The sequence below is a fragment of the Trematomus bernacchii genome, unplaced genomic scaffold (genome assembly GCF_902827165.1).
Source record: "Trematomus bernacchii unplaced genomic scaffold, fTreBer1.1, whole genome shotgun sequence".
Taxonomy (NCBI): domain Eukaryota; kingdom Metazoa; phylum Chordata; class Actinopteri; order Perciformes; family Nototheniidae; genus Trematomus; species Trematomus bernacchii.
Window position 1 is genome coordinate 1,962,829 of NW_022987644.1, and position 16,883 is coordinate 1,979,711.

The window sequence follows — 16,883 nt, forward strand, 5'->3', positions numbered from 1 at the left end:
TACAGTACACAATTCACAGTACAACTAAAATGTAGAATAAAAGGCAACATCTACAGCTCGACCATGCTACAGATGTTAGTGCAAAATCTACAGCTCCTCTACCACAACCATCAGCAACAAGTGGACATGGAGAATTACATGAACTACTACATGTTGCTAAATCCACCGCGGGGCATAAACAGAAGGGTAGCCATGGCAACATTGCTCCGGGCTGCTCCGGGGCCTTCTTCACTGCTTTTGGTGTATTTTGTGGCGGAAGTTACAGCGCCACTTACAGTCCTGGCATATGTACTACAGCGTTTCCAGCGGTCTCGTTTGAACAGACACGTTAAATGAAACGAATGCATGTGAACGGAAGACTTTTTTGAAAACGCATACTGTGCATAAACGCAAACGTTCCCGTGTAAAAGCAGCCTAAGTACGGCAAAGTACTTGGTGTGAAAGCAGCTAATGACTCTGACTGCATTCTGAAGTAGAGTTTCTTTATGACTACTTTAATGAATTTTTGGGGCACCTTTTGGCAGTGAAACAAGCTGTGATCACTTTGTAAAATGTTTAGCTGCTAATTTACACACATTCAACATTAGCGATAATTTAGAGTTGTGTTTCTAGCCACCTGATGAATGTATATAAGTCCAAATTCACTCTCTTGTTGCTCTGTTTTTGGTCCCCACCATCTCGCCGTACTATCATAATACTGCTGCTGTTAAGCCTGGACTGTTACATTACGTACATGCAATACTGTTTTCTAACTTTATATTCCATTAATTTTGTCCTACACACGCACATCTTTATTTTATATATGTATACAGAGCTATATCTAAAATTATAATAAGGCTTTGCTGTATTGTAAAGTTACGGGCCCTAAAACCAAAGCAATGAGCTCAAAGACATTAAAGTGGACCTATAATGCTATATTTGAATAATATATTGTAGGGCCATACCTATATAAAACATGTCTGTGAAGTTCTTTTTTCAAAACACCAAACAGATCCTGCATTTTAGCCATGCCTCATTTCGCTCTATTTGTTCTTTTCCAGCCCTGTTTTTGCAAGAGCTGATTCTGTGAGAAGTCTTCTTCGCTGCTTTTGTGGCAGACTACATCGCCACTTACAGGCCTGGCATATGTACTACAGCATCTCCAGCGCTTTCGAGCGGCAATGGCCGTGGCCCAACCCCCTGATAGGTGGAGAGTTGCCCATATAGGCGGAGCTCCCCGTTTCTGACGTCAGAACAATTTCAAATCTGGATCAGCTCCGTTGCAGCCCCGTTTTTAGAGATTTGGGTATGGAGGAAAAGAGAGAGGGCTGTGTTTTCTGACACTTGGTGAGTTCCCTGACACACCGGGGACACATATTCATGTATAAAAGACGTACAAAAGTGCATTTTGCATGATAGGTCCCCTTTAAATTGCTCTCTCCAAGCAATTATCTGACTTTGTCGCTATGATTGCCATTTTTATATAAACAATAGTCATTTGATCTAGTTTTTATATAGATATATTTATATTATTATCAATATTATTTCAATTCTATTTTTGATTTCAAATCTGTTGTGCAGGAATTGGCAGGAGTTGGCAATTAATAAAATGTATTCCACTTTACTATAATAAAGAACCAAGCGGCAAACTCTGGGGCAGAGCCGGGACGCCAATAAGGAAGTGCCACAAACTGCAGTTCATCTATTGGCCGATAGGCGATGACTGCAGAAAGGATCAATTTCCATAGACCCCCATGTTAAAATGCCCAACTTTACAGCAGAAATAAACATGTTTCTACCCCTGGATGCAATACAAATTATTCGGGATATAGTTAGATTCCACCTTCATGATTATGAATTGGTGAGTGAATTGTTTTATATTAGGTCTTAACGTTTTTGCATAAATTAGGGCGTGGTCACATTGAGTGACAGTTCTGTCAAGCGACTGCTGCTGTAAGCTTCTTGTCTCTCTGCTAGCAGCTCCGTGATGCTACAGGGACTCTGCCTGCTCAGCTCATCCAGGGAACAGAACTTGAACCCGGCCGTGTTTGTTTGTTCTTCATGCTTATATCGGACTAATAGACGCTTTCACACCAAGTACTTTGCCGCACTTAGTGCCAGCACTTAGTACCCCCATGGAACTAAGTACAGATCGCGTTCACACCGGAATAAGTTCCCTGAGGGAAGATTACGCAAATGAAGCCGCTGTCGTCACTTCTTCTTCTTCTGCTTTGGGTTTACTGGCAGGCCGCAAACCACTTCACGGCGTATACTGCCACCCGAAGTCCCCAAAGTTGGGGACTGGCTTCAGTACAAAAAAAGCCTTCCGAGTAAATCGCCAGAACGCCGACACCTCCTCATCACTCCATCCCATGTTTTTTTTTGTGTTGCCATAAGTTATTCTCTCTCCGTTGGTGTGCGGGGCTAATGCTAATGCTAATAATGCTAATGCCAGCAAATACAATGGCGGCTTCACAAAAGTTTTCAGAGTTTTACGGGGCGTGGAAGAAAGTACCAATTGCAAACAATTCGCCCAGCCAATCAGAAATTGGTACTTTCTTCTCCCCAGGATAGTACCACCTCTCTAGCAGGCACAAAAAATGGGGGTAAAACTTCTCGGAACTAAGTTCTCTTTTTGGTGTGAACACAAAATTCCAGGCACTAACGGAACTAAACGGGAAAAGTACGGGGAAAAGTACTCCGGTGTGAAAGCGCCTATTGTGACTCGCTCTGCGGTTAAAACAGACGGTGCATAAATGCGGTTTTGCGGTATCCTATGGGTGACTTCACGGACCCTACGTCCATTTATATACAGTCTATGGTTGGCACGTGAAACTGAATTTATTGCTAAAAGTTGTATTAAACGCAAAAATATTTTGTAAAAATAATAATTGTAAGTAGTTGAACTTTACATTGGTTCCAGGCCTAAAGTAAAACAATTAGATGTAGCAAAAACATTTAAGAAAAAAGTAAATTATATAGGACACAAACCAATATAAATAATAAATCAGTTCTTTACACTTTGTTAAAAAAGTGGTGGGGAATATTTTTTCAGATTTTGAAAAACTCCTGCAATAAGAGCCCCGCAAACAATAAATAAATATACATAGGCCTACTGAATACTTACAATACTTTTTTTGACAACTAGTACAGTAACTATGCTACGCTGCTGCAAAGCTACTCTATATTCATTTATTACTTATATTAAACCTGTCGCAGGTGCATATTTCACCACTTGGATTAGCAGAAATACACTTAAAAAGTGTGATCAGTCCTCGAGATAGTACAAAACAACCTTTCTCAAAGTGTACAATTCTTTGTGCTCGCTATTTTCAGAATGTTTTTAACAAATTATCCTAATGCAAAGTGGATGGGACAAAGTTGTTAATTTCTAAAAGTTATGGGGACATGTGTGTTATGTTAAGCAGTTTGTTTTTGTTTTTAGTAAAAAAGCTACCTTAAATGACCTTTTGTTTTTTATTCAATTATACAAATGATTCTATTGAAACCAATATTAACTGAAAACATACTGGAATTTCTCATGTGATTGTCACACTATTTCTGGCTACACTAATCCCTGGACAACATTTAAAAATACATAACTAGTCTTTTGGTATTTATTTAATTTGATCATTTTCATCGGCTTTGTAAAACTGCTCCTAGAATTAAAATGTTTTCCATGTCTAAATGATGGCTTTATTACTTATGACGCCTTGAAGTAGATCTATCTCTGGAGGAGGGGGCAGGACTTTGGCTCTTTACACTCACATCTGGAAAGACACTATTGCCCCTTTCACACCGGCGCTTTTTCCTGTTCACACCGCAGCGGCGCCGCGTCATAGCTCCGGAATGCGGTTCACTTCCAGCTCCAAAAAATTGTCGGTCTAGAGGCAAGAGCTTTGGAGCTATGACGCGGCGTCGCTTACGTCTCTCTTACGTCGAGGCGTGCAGGAAACTAAACCCACCTCTCCTGAACCTGGGTCGACTGAAGAGTCTCGTCATGCCTGCCTACAAGCAGTAGCACTGAGCAAAGTGACTAGAAGGCAACCACACACTTTATAAAGTCAGGCAACACTAACCAGGCTTCGTGTGATTCTGTTTATTTGTACCTTACTTTGACCATCCGTTCGCTGTTATTGATCATTGTGGAGAGCAGGCAGACGTTTTGTTTGTTATTATAGCAGCTATCGGATGGAATCAATACATGGGCTGCACAGGTTGTCATGTCCGACTATCACAAGTATAATCATAATGAAAAATACGCCGGTAAAAAGTGCCTGTAGAAAACGGCTTAGCAAGTAGTCAGTTTAGCTTCGGTTGCTATGCCAACATCACCCATGTTATACCAGAGAAACTTTCATAACAGCGTTGTGATGCCAAACAGCGTCAATTCAGACTGACACACATTCACTTAAGGGGAACTGGGGATATGTATCAGCTGCTTGTGTGACAGTCAGACAGTGAATACTTTAGAGCCGTGTGAGCTAACCCGGAGCTAACGGGAGAATAAACTCCCGTGGAAGAGCAGCCAGCACTGCAGCGGTCGGTAAATGCCGCTGAAACACATTAATAAACAATGAACCACGGCACTCTGGAGAAAAGTATAAGGTTGGAGAAGTCCTTATTTAATTTAATCTGGCTTCGTATGATTAAAAGCAACACGATCATCGACCCAACGTAGTCCCCCCCCGTTGTTGTTGTGAGCTCCGTTGGGGAGAAAATCAGCGATGTAAATGGTGACGTCATGACGCAGCAGAGGCAGCTGGGTGGTGTGAACAGAGCGGGAGCTGAAAAGGGAAACCGGAGCTGAACCAGAAAAGCTCTCGCTAGGAGCTAGAAAGGGAAAAGCGCTGGTGTGAAAGCCGCATATGAGGCACTTCCTGTGGGTGAGGATGTTTCTAAAATTAAGCTAGAATTTCTCCTAGTGATGTAAAAAAGATGTGATTGGATGCAACACTGTCTAACTTTGTGATACATGCTGTTGAACACACACATTTTCATATGAAATGTTCTGTTTTGGTGAGAAAGCCCATGGATTATAAAGTGAGTATGACAATTTATCTATACTTACTTTCTGTGTACTTATAATTAGTGTAAAACATTGTACTACAACATTATTTGTTACATGTCTGATTCAGATCATGTGGCTCGAACCTTGTTGTACATTACGTGATATTAGAGCTGCTCAGTTGTGTGAGCTTTGTGTAAAAGGGAAGGAAGCCCTGACCATGTAAAGAAGTTAAAAACACGACTTCCGTTTCCAATATTACATTGCATTTGTTTCTCTGTAGTTCCTGATTTCTCTTCATATGCTGCAGTTTCAGTCTTTCTATTTGCACAAAGTAGAAGACTTTCTCAGAAGCAGATTATCAGTGTTGGATGTGAAGATGGGACACACTTTGCTCTGTCTACGGGGTTTTTTCTGTGAGTACTTTTCCTGTTTTAATTGCCATTGATAAAACGTTTTAAATGCCTGAGGTTAATATATAATTCTGTCAGTTTGATAATGTCTGATTTAGTTTCATACTTATTTCAGTTCTGTATTTACTTTACCGTGGACAAGCTCAAGGTAATTATACAATTTTCATACTTTTTGTTTACTCATTCTAGACAAATCTACCGATGTAACTCTCCAAACAACATCCGTTTGGTCAATGTATAATACTGTTTTTGACAAAAAGAAAACACATTTTACTTTTTGTATCTTGTAAAGGAAAGCAATAAAATCTATCTAAATGTATCAGGTAAGTGATCAAAGTAATACCACCATGACGAAGTTCAATAAAAACATTTGTTATTTATGTATGAGCCATGTTGATGTGAACACGCAGTTTGGACAAGTTTTAATATATAATCTCTAAATTATTGTAATGTTTTAACGTTTGAACAGCTCCACTGACGCTGTATAGGCAGGTGAAGTATACTGTACAATCCTGGGCTTTTCGTTATCACAAAATAATGAGTATTAAAATAAGAATAAGAAGACAGGGATCAGTTTCTTACATCAAAGCATTTACATAAAGATAATACTTCACCAACAAACCTTGATATAATTTATTACCTGTGACAAATGGATTGTTTTCACATTGACAGTTTCTGAGAGTAAGTCATTTATTATCAGTTACCTTTTTTTTACTGTATATACAAATAGTATTTTGGTTATTATATTTAAGTACAGTTCACACTTAAATTTGTTTTTTACATACTGTATGCAGAACATATGTAGGATCCAAGGAGTGCATGTAACCCACCAATTATACATCATAATGTTATCATTCTGTGAAATGTTGTTTTCCAACAGACACACCTGAGGCTGTCCTCACTGTGTCTCCATCATGGCCGAGTCCTGGAGCCTCAGTAACTCTGAACTGCAGCGTTGATCATCCGTCTGCTGGCTGGAGCTTCTACTGGTATAAGGCTGTTCCCAAACTGTCATACTCCTACAGCTCCTACGACTATGAGCTGCTACCTGGCAGCGAGAATGGGACTGAACAGCATCTCTTCATCATTGATGTACAAACGCACACAGCAGGATATGTGTGCAAAGCAGGAAGAGGAGATCCAGTGTTTTACAGTTGGCAGAGTAAACCTAAGTTTATCTGGTCTGGAGGTCAGTATGTTCTTTCTTTTTCTTTCTTTCTGTAGTTTGTACCACCATAAGGCCAACAAATGTCTTTATCAAAGTTTGCCTGGTCTTGAGGTTTGTTTTGACTTTTCCATTATTGCAAAATGGAACAAAGTCACTTATTTTGGGAACTTTTCTTTTACACCAGCATCAGGTCATAGTTCAGTTTTCAAAACCTTTCTCTAAAACAGAATGATGATTGACTGATTCATCTTCTGGACTTGACTGAATTTGAACACAAAATAATCTCTTTTCATCCTGACACATGAGTTGTTGTTCGCCATGGTTCAAACCTTAGACTTTGTCAATCTAAAACCTAATAATATAAGGCTTCTACAATACATTAGATATAAGTGGTAAGTGTTTTCTTTATTTTTATAGTTTGGAATATGTTTTAAGATATTTATCTGCTGGTTAACCTGTTAAGCACCAAGCCTGTTTTTCATGTTTCAGGCTCGAAAATGACATGCCCAAAACAAATGACTACAACTTAACTTCTAAAAGGGTTATATGAATAATTTCTTTTATCAACGCAAGGTTACATCTGTGAGTTGGATGTAGAAGTGTCAGAATCAATATAGATGTTTTTTATTTGAAAGGAAATTCAGATTTTACATAGTAAAAAACCGTAAATTATAGTGTCCGTCCAAAAACTCTTTTTTATTTATAGTGAAAACTACCCTTGGATGATGGGTTAGTAGACTAAAAGCTTTAGGAATCCAAAGTACAACATATAAGATTGATGCAAAACAAGTGACATTTGACCTTTTTAGAGAGGTTTAGCCAAAACCACTCCAACTCTGAGGTGATTTGGGTGAAAATGTTTTTTTTTCCATATCTCTGGCCCCCCTTGGTCGATTTGGATGGTTCACACCTCTTTCTGACCGTTAGAGCCAATAGAATCGAAGGGAGAGGCCCCTACACACACTCGTTGTGAAGAGAAGAGGTGGGGGCTTCGCGCATGTAATTTTGCCTCAGAGTGGACCTATCTCTAGTTCTGACATTTGGAAACGAAAAAGCAGTTTTATTGCTTATGCATTATCAGAAATCATTTCAAAGAGGACACAGACACATTGGATTAACCTATGGATTAACTGCAGCATCGTTTTTTTATCGTGGTAATGCCATTGAAGACCAGTTTTGACCAAGGTAAGCCATGTTAGCGTTTCTAGCTACCTAGCTCCACATGTTCTGATGTACGCTTTCGTTTATAGCGTCGCAAATGTTTATCACTGAGTGTTGAGGTTTTTTAAACAGATTCTGTGTCTCCAGGAGATGCTAAACGAGGGGTTGGCTGTGCATCTAGGATAAGTAATAAGGGAGTTATGAGTGAGTTTAGGTGCAGTTTTAGGTTACATTTTTTCGCACGTGGCTAATTCAGAGGCTGAGTGTTAGCATTGTGGGTTTTTTTTGGAAAACATTTTTTAAAAGATCAGTTAGCTGAGTTTCTTCCCGTTACATGGATATAAAACATTCATAGTTTATTAAATATTAAGATTCCTTAGACGTTGTTTCCTGCAAATGACGCGTTTATCCGCCTGGTACCGGGGGGGTGGTGCGTAACAGGTTAAATAGTTTAAGACATAAACAATACATATAATTAAACACATTTGTAGTGTGAGATTGAGGCACTGGTACTTTCCTCCTACTTTAGTTTATTCCCGTTTGTTTTTTCAGGGTAAATTAAGTGGCAGTTTTGCCATACCAATGCATTGTCTTTTTCAGTCTGCATGGTTTAAATGTCCACTCTTTGTGTGTTTCAGATTTGAATTCAGCAGCGTCTCTCACGGTGAGTCCTGACAGTGTGCAGCACTTCACCAAAACGTCTGTGTCACTGAGCTGTGAGGGAAACTCCACTGAGTGGAGAGTGAGGACGTTTACGAAATCATACCTTTATCGATGTTCTTCCTGGGGGAAAATTACTGGATCCACATGCACATTAACCAGCAGCTGGGTTAGTGGAGTGTTCTGGTGTGAGTCTGAAACCGGACAGTTCAGTAATGCAGTCAACATCACTAAAGATGGTGAGTTTTAATTATTTAAAATGTTTGTTTCTGAAGTATTATGTTGTTTTGAAATGTGAAGGTGACAAGCATTAGCCAAATGTCTCTTCAAATTAGTAAAACTTCATAAAAAAGGCCAATTTGCGAAGTGATTTCCAGGGTTACTTCTCTCAAAGATCAAAGATAATATTCTGTGTTTAAATGTCCTCATACATCTACCTGACATTTCAGCTTCTGCCAGACTAGGCCAGTTGTGCATAAACATATTAAATCTGCAAAAGCTGATGACTCTGTCAAAGCCTTTATATTCTTTGATTTCTTTTCAGATTATGAAATGATCCTGGTGAGTCCTGTCCATCCTGTGGCTGAGGGACGTTCTGTCACTCTTAGCTGCAAGTTCAAGACAGGAACTGTTCTTTATAATGTGGATTTCTATAAAGATGACAAACTCATCCAGAGCGATACCAGGAAGGAGCTGAACATCTCTGCAGTGTCAAAGTCAGACGAAGGCTTTTATAAATGTAAACAGAGAGATTCAGCAGATGGTAGGACGTCACCAGAGAGTTGGCTCTCAGTCAAATGTAAGTATGATTTAAAAACCCTTCCTTTTTTGTAAGCTGTGTTACAGTCTGAGATAAAGAAAGCTTAGTTTCATCTGAATTAAACTGTGTTTGTTTAAGAGAGATGTTTTATACAGTTAAAGGTGGGGTAGGTAATTTTGGAGAAACCAGCTCGAGTGCGCTAGAATTTGAAATTATACAACCGGAAAAAATCTGCCACTTCCTTACAGAGCCCCTCCTCCAACACACACGAACGCGCACATGACCAATGAGGGCACGAGATAAGTTTGTGCACAGATGGAAGGCTGACAGGCAGGTAGGCCATCCAATTATTTTAGCCGTGCCGGCTAAAATGATTGGTCGTGCTTTTTACAGTATTACGGCTTCCACAGATGACATTTTTTTATGGATTCTTTGTCAAAGCACTTAAGATATTCATTGCTATCGGGATGTTAAGAGCATTCCATAGAATATAACAAAAAGTGTATCACGAGCGGGTTTCTCAAACTTACCTACCCCCCCTTTAATCTATAACAGGAACGTTTAATATAAAATAAATATTAATAAAGATTACTTATAATAGCAGCGTCCGGGCCTGGAAAAGCCTCTCAATTTCCCATTCTTCTGATCGTTGGGCTGCTTGGTGGAGTTGTACTGATTATTCTCCTGCTGCTGTTCCTGTATTTATACAGAAAGTCAAAAGGTGAGATCATTTTCTTCTGATATCAGATTGACTCTAATGTAACCACATGTACTGTTTTAACAGTAGAACACTTTGCAAAACATAATAACATAGCAGCAAATGTCTTCTTTTTTTTAACAGATTCATGCCATATCAGGTTGGTACAACGCTCTTTTTTATTTTATTATGAACATGACAGCATTCATATGTTCCTTTATGAATCCACTTCATTTACTACATTGTTTTGCCCACCAGATCTCAGAGGACCAATCAGAGCACTGCTACAGACCACATGATCAACCAGGACAAAACTAACCAAAGGGAATATGCTTCCGTTCTTCAGGGTCAGCCTGAATCCTTAATACGTTTTGAATTTTTTGTGAACGTAGCATCCGCGTAGCATTTCCATTTCTCATTGGTTGTCTTTAAAAATGTAGGAGTTCATATAGAAGGATTTTAATATGAATTGGGTTTGATTTTGATTTCTCTTCAGATAATGCCTGTCTCTATGAATCAGTCAAAGGCCCTGAAGAACCTGCAAATGGTACAGTATAGTAAATATAAATACTGGAATATGACAATTCAAGGTTCACTCTTTTAAATATAAAATAAATTGTATATTTCAGATGAATCCACGGATGTGACATATTCTGTGGTCGAGCTCAAAAACATTTCTAAGAAGGGTGAGTGTTTGAATTTATGTTGTAACAAAAACATGCAATAAGTTTTGTCTTTTCATGCTTTCTCCTGATCCGTCTTACAGGGAAGAAAAATGTGAAGATGACATCAGCTGCAGGTATGAAGAAATACTACTTGCTTTAACTTTTTGTTGTGGTGCCTGCTAGAGTGTCATTTTTAAATGTGCCACAAGGTGTCGCCAAAGTCAGCAATGTTCAAACCCTACACATAACTTTGTCAATGTTTGTTAACCTGTTAAGCTCTGAGCCTGTTGTTCAGGTCTCAGGCTCGAAAATGACATTCCCAGAACAAATGACCATATCTTCCCTTCTAAAAGGGTTAAATTAATAATCTTTTTTCTCAAAGTAATGATAAACCTGTGAGTTGGATGTAGAAAAGTCAGAATCAATATAGATGTTTTTTATTTTAAAGAAAATTCAGATTTTACATCGTAAAAAACTGTAAATTATAGTGTCCGTCCAAAAATTCTTTTTTACTTATAGTGAAAACTACCCTTGGATGATGGGTTAGTAGACTAAAAGCTTTAGGAATCCAAAGTACAACATATAATAAGTACCCTGTATCAAGATTGATGCAAAACAAGTGACATTTGACCTTTTTAGAGAGGTTTAGCCAAAACCACTCCACCTCTGAGGTGATTTGGGTGAAAATGTTATTTTTTTCATATCTCTGGCCCCCCTTGGTCGATTTTGATGGTTGACACCTCTTTCTGACCGTTAGAGCCAATAGAATCGAAGGGGGATGCCCCCACACACACTCGTTGTGAAAACAAACGGTGGGGGCTTCGCGCATGCAGGTTTGAGTGAAGCGATCTCTCGCTCTGACATCTGGAAACGAAAAAGCAGTTTTATTGCTTATAGATTATCAGAAATCATTTCAAAGAGGACACAGACACATTGGATTAACCTATGGATTAACTGCAGCATCGTTTTTTATAGTTTTAATGCCATTGAAGACCAGTTTTGACCAAGGTAAGCCATGTTAGCGTTTGTAGCTACCTAGCGCCACATGTTTTGATGTACGTCTTCGTTTATAGCGTCGCAAATGTTTATCACTGAGTGTTGAGGTCGGCACCCCCAAATTCTGTGTCTCCAGGCGATGCTAATCGATGGGTTGGCTGTGCATCTAGGATAAGTAATAAGGGAGTTATGAGTGAGTTTAGGTGCAGCGATAGGTTAGCATTTTTTCGCTCGTGGCTAATTCAGAGGCTGAGTGTTAGCATTGTGGGGTTTTTTTGGGAAAAAAAATTAAAAATATCAGTTAGCTGAGTTTCTTCCCGTTACATGGATATAAAACATTCATAGTTTATTAAATATTAAGATTCCTGAGACGTTGTTTCCTGCAAATGACGCGTTTATCCGCCCGGTACCGGGGGGGCGGTGCGTAACAGGTTAAAGGACCCATGTCATGGCCATTTCCACTGATCATAATTCCATTGTTGAGGTATACTAAAATAGATTTATACTGTGCAATTTTCCAAACTCACATTGGTTTTGCATACAGCATCTCTGTAAAGTATGTGTATTCAGCAGTATTCACTCTCTCCACTAAACGGCTCCTTGGAGCTCTAGCCACCCCCTCCCTGTGAGCCTAGTGTGCTCCGATTGGTCAGCTCGGCCACTCTGTTCTGATTAGTCAACCACCAGAGAGGCTCCGCCCATGTCTAACAGTGCTTTTTTCGGCTCGATCTGAGCGGAACATCAGTCTTATAATGGCGTCGGTACAGCCGTATATTTTATACGCTAACTAACTGAACTGTACCTACAACTGTTGTTATAGAAGAGTAAGTTATTTTTTACCTGTAATAAACTACTACTGTTTGATGAGAAATCAAATCATGGTTTGCTATATATGAATGATATGTTATAGGAGCAAATAATTCAGGGAAGAAAGGATAGGCCTACTAAGTATTTCCATTCAACTTTATTTTTAGAAATGTACAAAATGAACATAAATATACATATATACACGGTATATCATCCATTCCTCCCCGTTGTCGGCATCTTGTCTATCGCAGGCGGGGCTTTTTAGGACGAGGCATCAATGTGGTAGTCCCGTCCCCGTCATGTATTGTCCGCCAGGATCTGGCTGGACGAAATCAAATGCAAATCATAAAATATTAGAGAAACTTAGTTGTTTTAGATTCGTTAGTAGTAGTTGTGGTAGGAGTGTGGATCTATCTAATCCATCTATCTAATCAACACAGTAAGCTTGCCAGCTAATATGCTAACCTAGCTTTCTTGTTTACCTTGGTAGCAAACACGATATGAACGGTAGCTCGGAGGAACGGCAACTATAATGTAGTGTAATAAAACCACTATGAACAAAAGCTAGTGATTCATATTAGGCTAGCAAGAACGTGTTTACAATTGCAATCTTATACGGTTAGTCTGCTACGTTCATTGTAGCTGGCATAACAAAAATGTTTTCCCGAGCAAACCCATGTCTAGCTCCGTTGGTTAGCTCGGTAGCATACACGCTACGCCAGCTATAATGTAATTACGTTTTGCGACTGACCGTACGGTAAATCACCCGGAGTATACTGTCTATGAGTATTTCGTGTGTGAATGCAGACATTCTCCTGCTATGAGATACATGTATGTAAGGCCATCTGCTGATATTAGAGTTGATATATGGAAACGCTAGCAACTTAGTTAGCACAGTTAGCACTGTGTCAATGGCTTAGCAGTCCGACACACGTTTACACATTTAAACAGTCTTGTTTGATAAATACACAAATAACAATGCAAACTTACAGGTTGTGTACCCGAATCTTCCCCTGCTCCAAACGGTCCAAACAAACTAGGAATAGCATCGTCCTTCAGTTTCACATGCTGTGCATATCCGGCCTCAAACTGGGCAATGTTTTGGAAGCTTTCGTCTGTGAAATGCCGCGCACACATTAACGTTCTTTGAACCTCTGAAGGAACAGTGTTAAAAAGACATTTCAACCACTGACTTCGTCGTGGTTCTTCCGTCGGTAGGACAAACAGCTCAGATTTCTCCTCACATTTCAGGAAACAGGTCCTTGGCATTGGCATGACTGGATCGATTGTGAACTGAACCAGAGCTTCCAACAGTAAATGTTAGGCTGGCAGAGGGTGCGGCCAGCGCCGCTGGGTGTGGCCATAGCTCTTCCGGATTGGTCCATTTTGTTCCGGGTACCCGGAAGAATCAAATGGACAGTGACGTATCTCCAACGAGGCGTTTTGGGGAGGTATTTTCTGTGTTAGAGTTTTACTCGCTACAGGGTGTACTTTGAGGGTTTTGACTCTGCACACCGTTTACATGCATAAAAACCTTCATAACACACAAGGGGACGGGTAATAACCGGAAAAGCATGACATGGGCCCTTTAAGTTTATTTTCTGTCAATTCTATGCATTCATGAACAAAACATCAGGGCATATGACATTTCATTCATCTGTTTCCATACATGTATAACTGTTGTGAATCATCATGAGCAATTCCTTCTATCAAACTATCACTTTACCCTCTTGGGAGGAAAATGTACCAGTACATTTTCATTTTTAACTGGGGGGAATACTGTAAAAAAATAAATAATAATAATCTCTTAATTCATAGGGAAGTCAAGTCCTGCACCAGCGGATGAAACTGTTTATTCTGAACTCAAACCAGGAACAGCTCTTGGTAAAATTGCAGCGTAACTTCATGTAAGTATTGGGATTAATCACTTTATATATTTAATATATTGTTAAATATATTGTAAATGTCAATTCTTTAAAGGATTAAACCTTTTTTCTTCTTTGGTTTTCTTTCAGATCAAACAATGCCTTCTGTAAGGACAAGACAAATGGAAACAACATACCAAAACAAAACCTTTGTTTATTAAACCTTATTTGCAGCTTTGCTCTCCATTTATCAGCGAGTATTTTGTACAGTTCATGTAATAGCGGAAAATGTAAAATAAATGCATCGCAAGGCTTTAATCTATGTTTATTTAAAAAAAGTAAGCTTTGTTTTGCATCAATAAACTTTATTTACTTAATTGCTTCTACATGATTTTTCTTTACACAAGGTGTTTGTTTTGTTTCATCCCTTTTATTTTGGTGACCCAGTACAGTCATGCTTTTAGGTGACAGAAATAATTTAGAGGTGCAAGAGCTGAGATGTGACCAAAACTATGTCACTTTGAATCATCGGCCTTGTTACTAGTGATGAAGCAGAAGAAACATCTAATATTAGAGGTTTACAGGATTTTACCAACAAAACCTGACTTTTGTCTTCTGTTTTTAGACTAACGCATGATAAATGATCAGAATTACAATTGCAATAAACGTCAGGTAAAGAATGAAAAGAGGTTCAATCATTCTGCAGTTGTCTCGATGAACCATCTAACTGTTGACGTTAAATATATCTGCCTGTGAAACACAAGTATAATACTGCCATCCATTTTTACTTGATTATGAGTTGAGCAAAAATGACTATTTACTCGGCCTTTTTAAAGTGGGATCTTGGTAGAGAGTGAAGTTCAAATGTATCTGCATGGCATGAGCATGAATTAGTCATGCCAATATAAAACAGGAAGGAAAGAGAGACTAGTTATTCTTAAGAAATGTGTAAATAACCAATGAGCTCATGTTGACATCAGATCAGATTTCTTCCCACAGTGCTCTGTCAGTCTTCCTCAATTGTCTTCAAGTGTTAAAGTGGACGTATGTGTAAGAGACAGAGAGTCAGTGTTCGATGTGAAGATGGGACACACTTTGCTCTGCACGCTGGGGTTATTCTGTGAGTACTTTTCAGACCCCTGGGCTAGGCCATTCCCTCAACTAAATGTGCTTCTTCTTTAGCCACTCCTGTGTCGCCTTGGCCGTATGTTAAGGTTTATTGTCCTGCTGGAAGACCCATCCATGACCCATTTTCAGTGTCTTGGCTGAGGGAAGGAGGCTATCGGCCAATATGTCACGGTACATGGCCCCGTACATCCTGTCCTCGATGCAGGGAAGTCGTCCTGTCCTCTTAGCAGAGAAACACATTTCGTCCTGTTGACTGTTGGGCTGCTTTGTGGAGTTTTACTGATAATTCTCCCGCTGCTGTTCCTGTATCTCTACAGAAAATCAAAAGGTAAGAACCTTTTCATCTGATATCAAATGAATTAAACTATAATTACTCAAAATCACACATTACATGTACCGGAAATCTTTGCAATTCAAGAAAAATGTAACTAATCAAAGGTGTTTCCTTTTTTCAACAGATTCAGTCTTCATCAGGTCGGTACAACCCTCTTTTATCTCATTTTGAACATTACAGCAGTTACATGTTAAAGTCAATCCACGTCATTATCTTCATGTGTATGGCCCACAAGATCTCAGAGCACCAATCAGGGCCCTGCTACAGACCACATGATCAACCAGGATGAAATTCAAAACATGCCACAATATTCTACTCTCCTCCATGGTCAGCCATTGTCCGGTTTAATAATATGATTTATTTTAAGTTTTGGCCTTAATTGTGATTAAAATGTGGCTTGATTTTCACTTCTCTGTAGGTGATCGCTGTCTCTATGAAACAATAGGAGGGCCTGTAGAAGCTGGAAATGGTACACTATCTGTGTTTAACATGGAGTAATACAAATACTACTGCAGTGGCCAGCAGTGTCTAAATAAAGTACAGGAATTGTCCTTTGATACATTATTTTAATCCTTCTAACAGGGGCCAGTAATGAACCAGAAGAGAGCCTTTACTCAAATGTGGCTGCAGGTAATGTCAAGTACTAAACACTTTTATACATATACACATAAATATACTAAAAGCTTGTATAATGTGCTGTGCTGCTTGCCAGTTTCAGCAATGAGCAAATCCACCAAAACACTTTTTGTGCATTGTTACACAGCATGTTGTTTTCCAGTAATGTCTTGGTTTAATGATACATTATTTAAAATATCATAATTATTAAATGGAAAATGGAAATATGTTCACACACAAATGAATTGGCATTAAAATACATTGTTTTATTCAAAAATAGAACACTGCTTTTGTGTAAATAGTGCAGTGCCTTTTAAAAAAAATGCCTTTCTAGGAACATGGTGAATGCTTTGCAATTCAACTGTACTTACTTTCTGTGTACTTATATTTAGTGTAAAACATTGTACTACCACCTTATCTGTTAAATGTCTGATTCAGATCATGTGGCTCGAACCTTGTTGTACATTGAGTGATATTAGAGCCAGATACTAATATATGCAGTATGGACACATGCTTTAGCACTGTAGATGCACACAGTGGACACACAAATATATTATTAATAAAACCCAAATGCAATTATACCTGCATGTACTGTTCAGTGAATGATTCTTACTAGATGCTACCACA

At 39.0% G+C, this 16,883-nt stretch overlaps 1 protein-coding gene across 1 annotated transcript in view; it reads left to right on the forward strand.

The window, feature by feature from the left end:
• Positions 1-4,967: 4,967 nt before the first annotated feature.
• LOC117485225 overlaps positions 4,968-16,883 on the forward strand; it is a 34,558-nt gene continuing 22,642 nt past the window's right edge. The window contains exons 1-3 of the mRNA XM_034133772.1: positions 4,968-5,022; positions 5,298-5,403; positions 5,516-5,548. Of these exons, the coding sequence (XP_033989663.1) occupies positions 4,981-5,022; positions 5,298-5,403; positions 5,516-5,548 (181 nt within the window). The 5' untranslated portion in view covers positions 4,968-4,980. The remainder of the gene's footprint in view (positions 5,023-5,297; positions 5,404-5,515; positions 5,549-16,883) is intronic.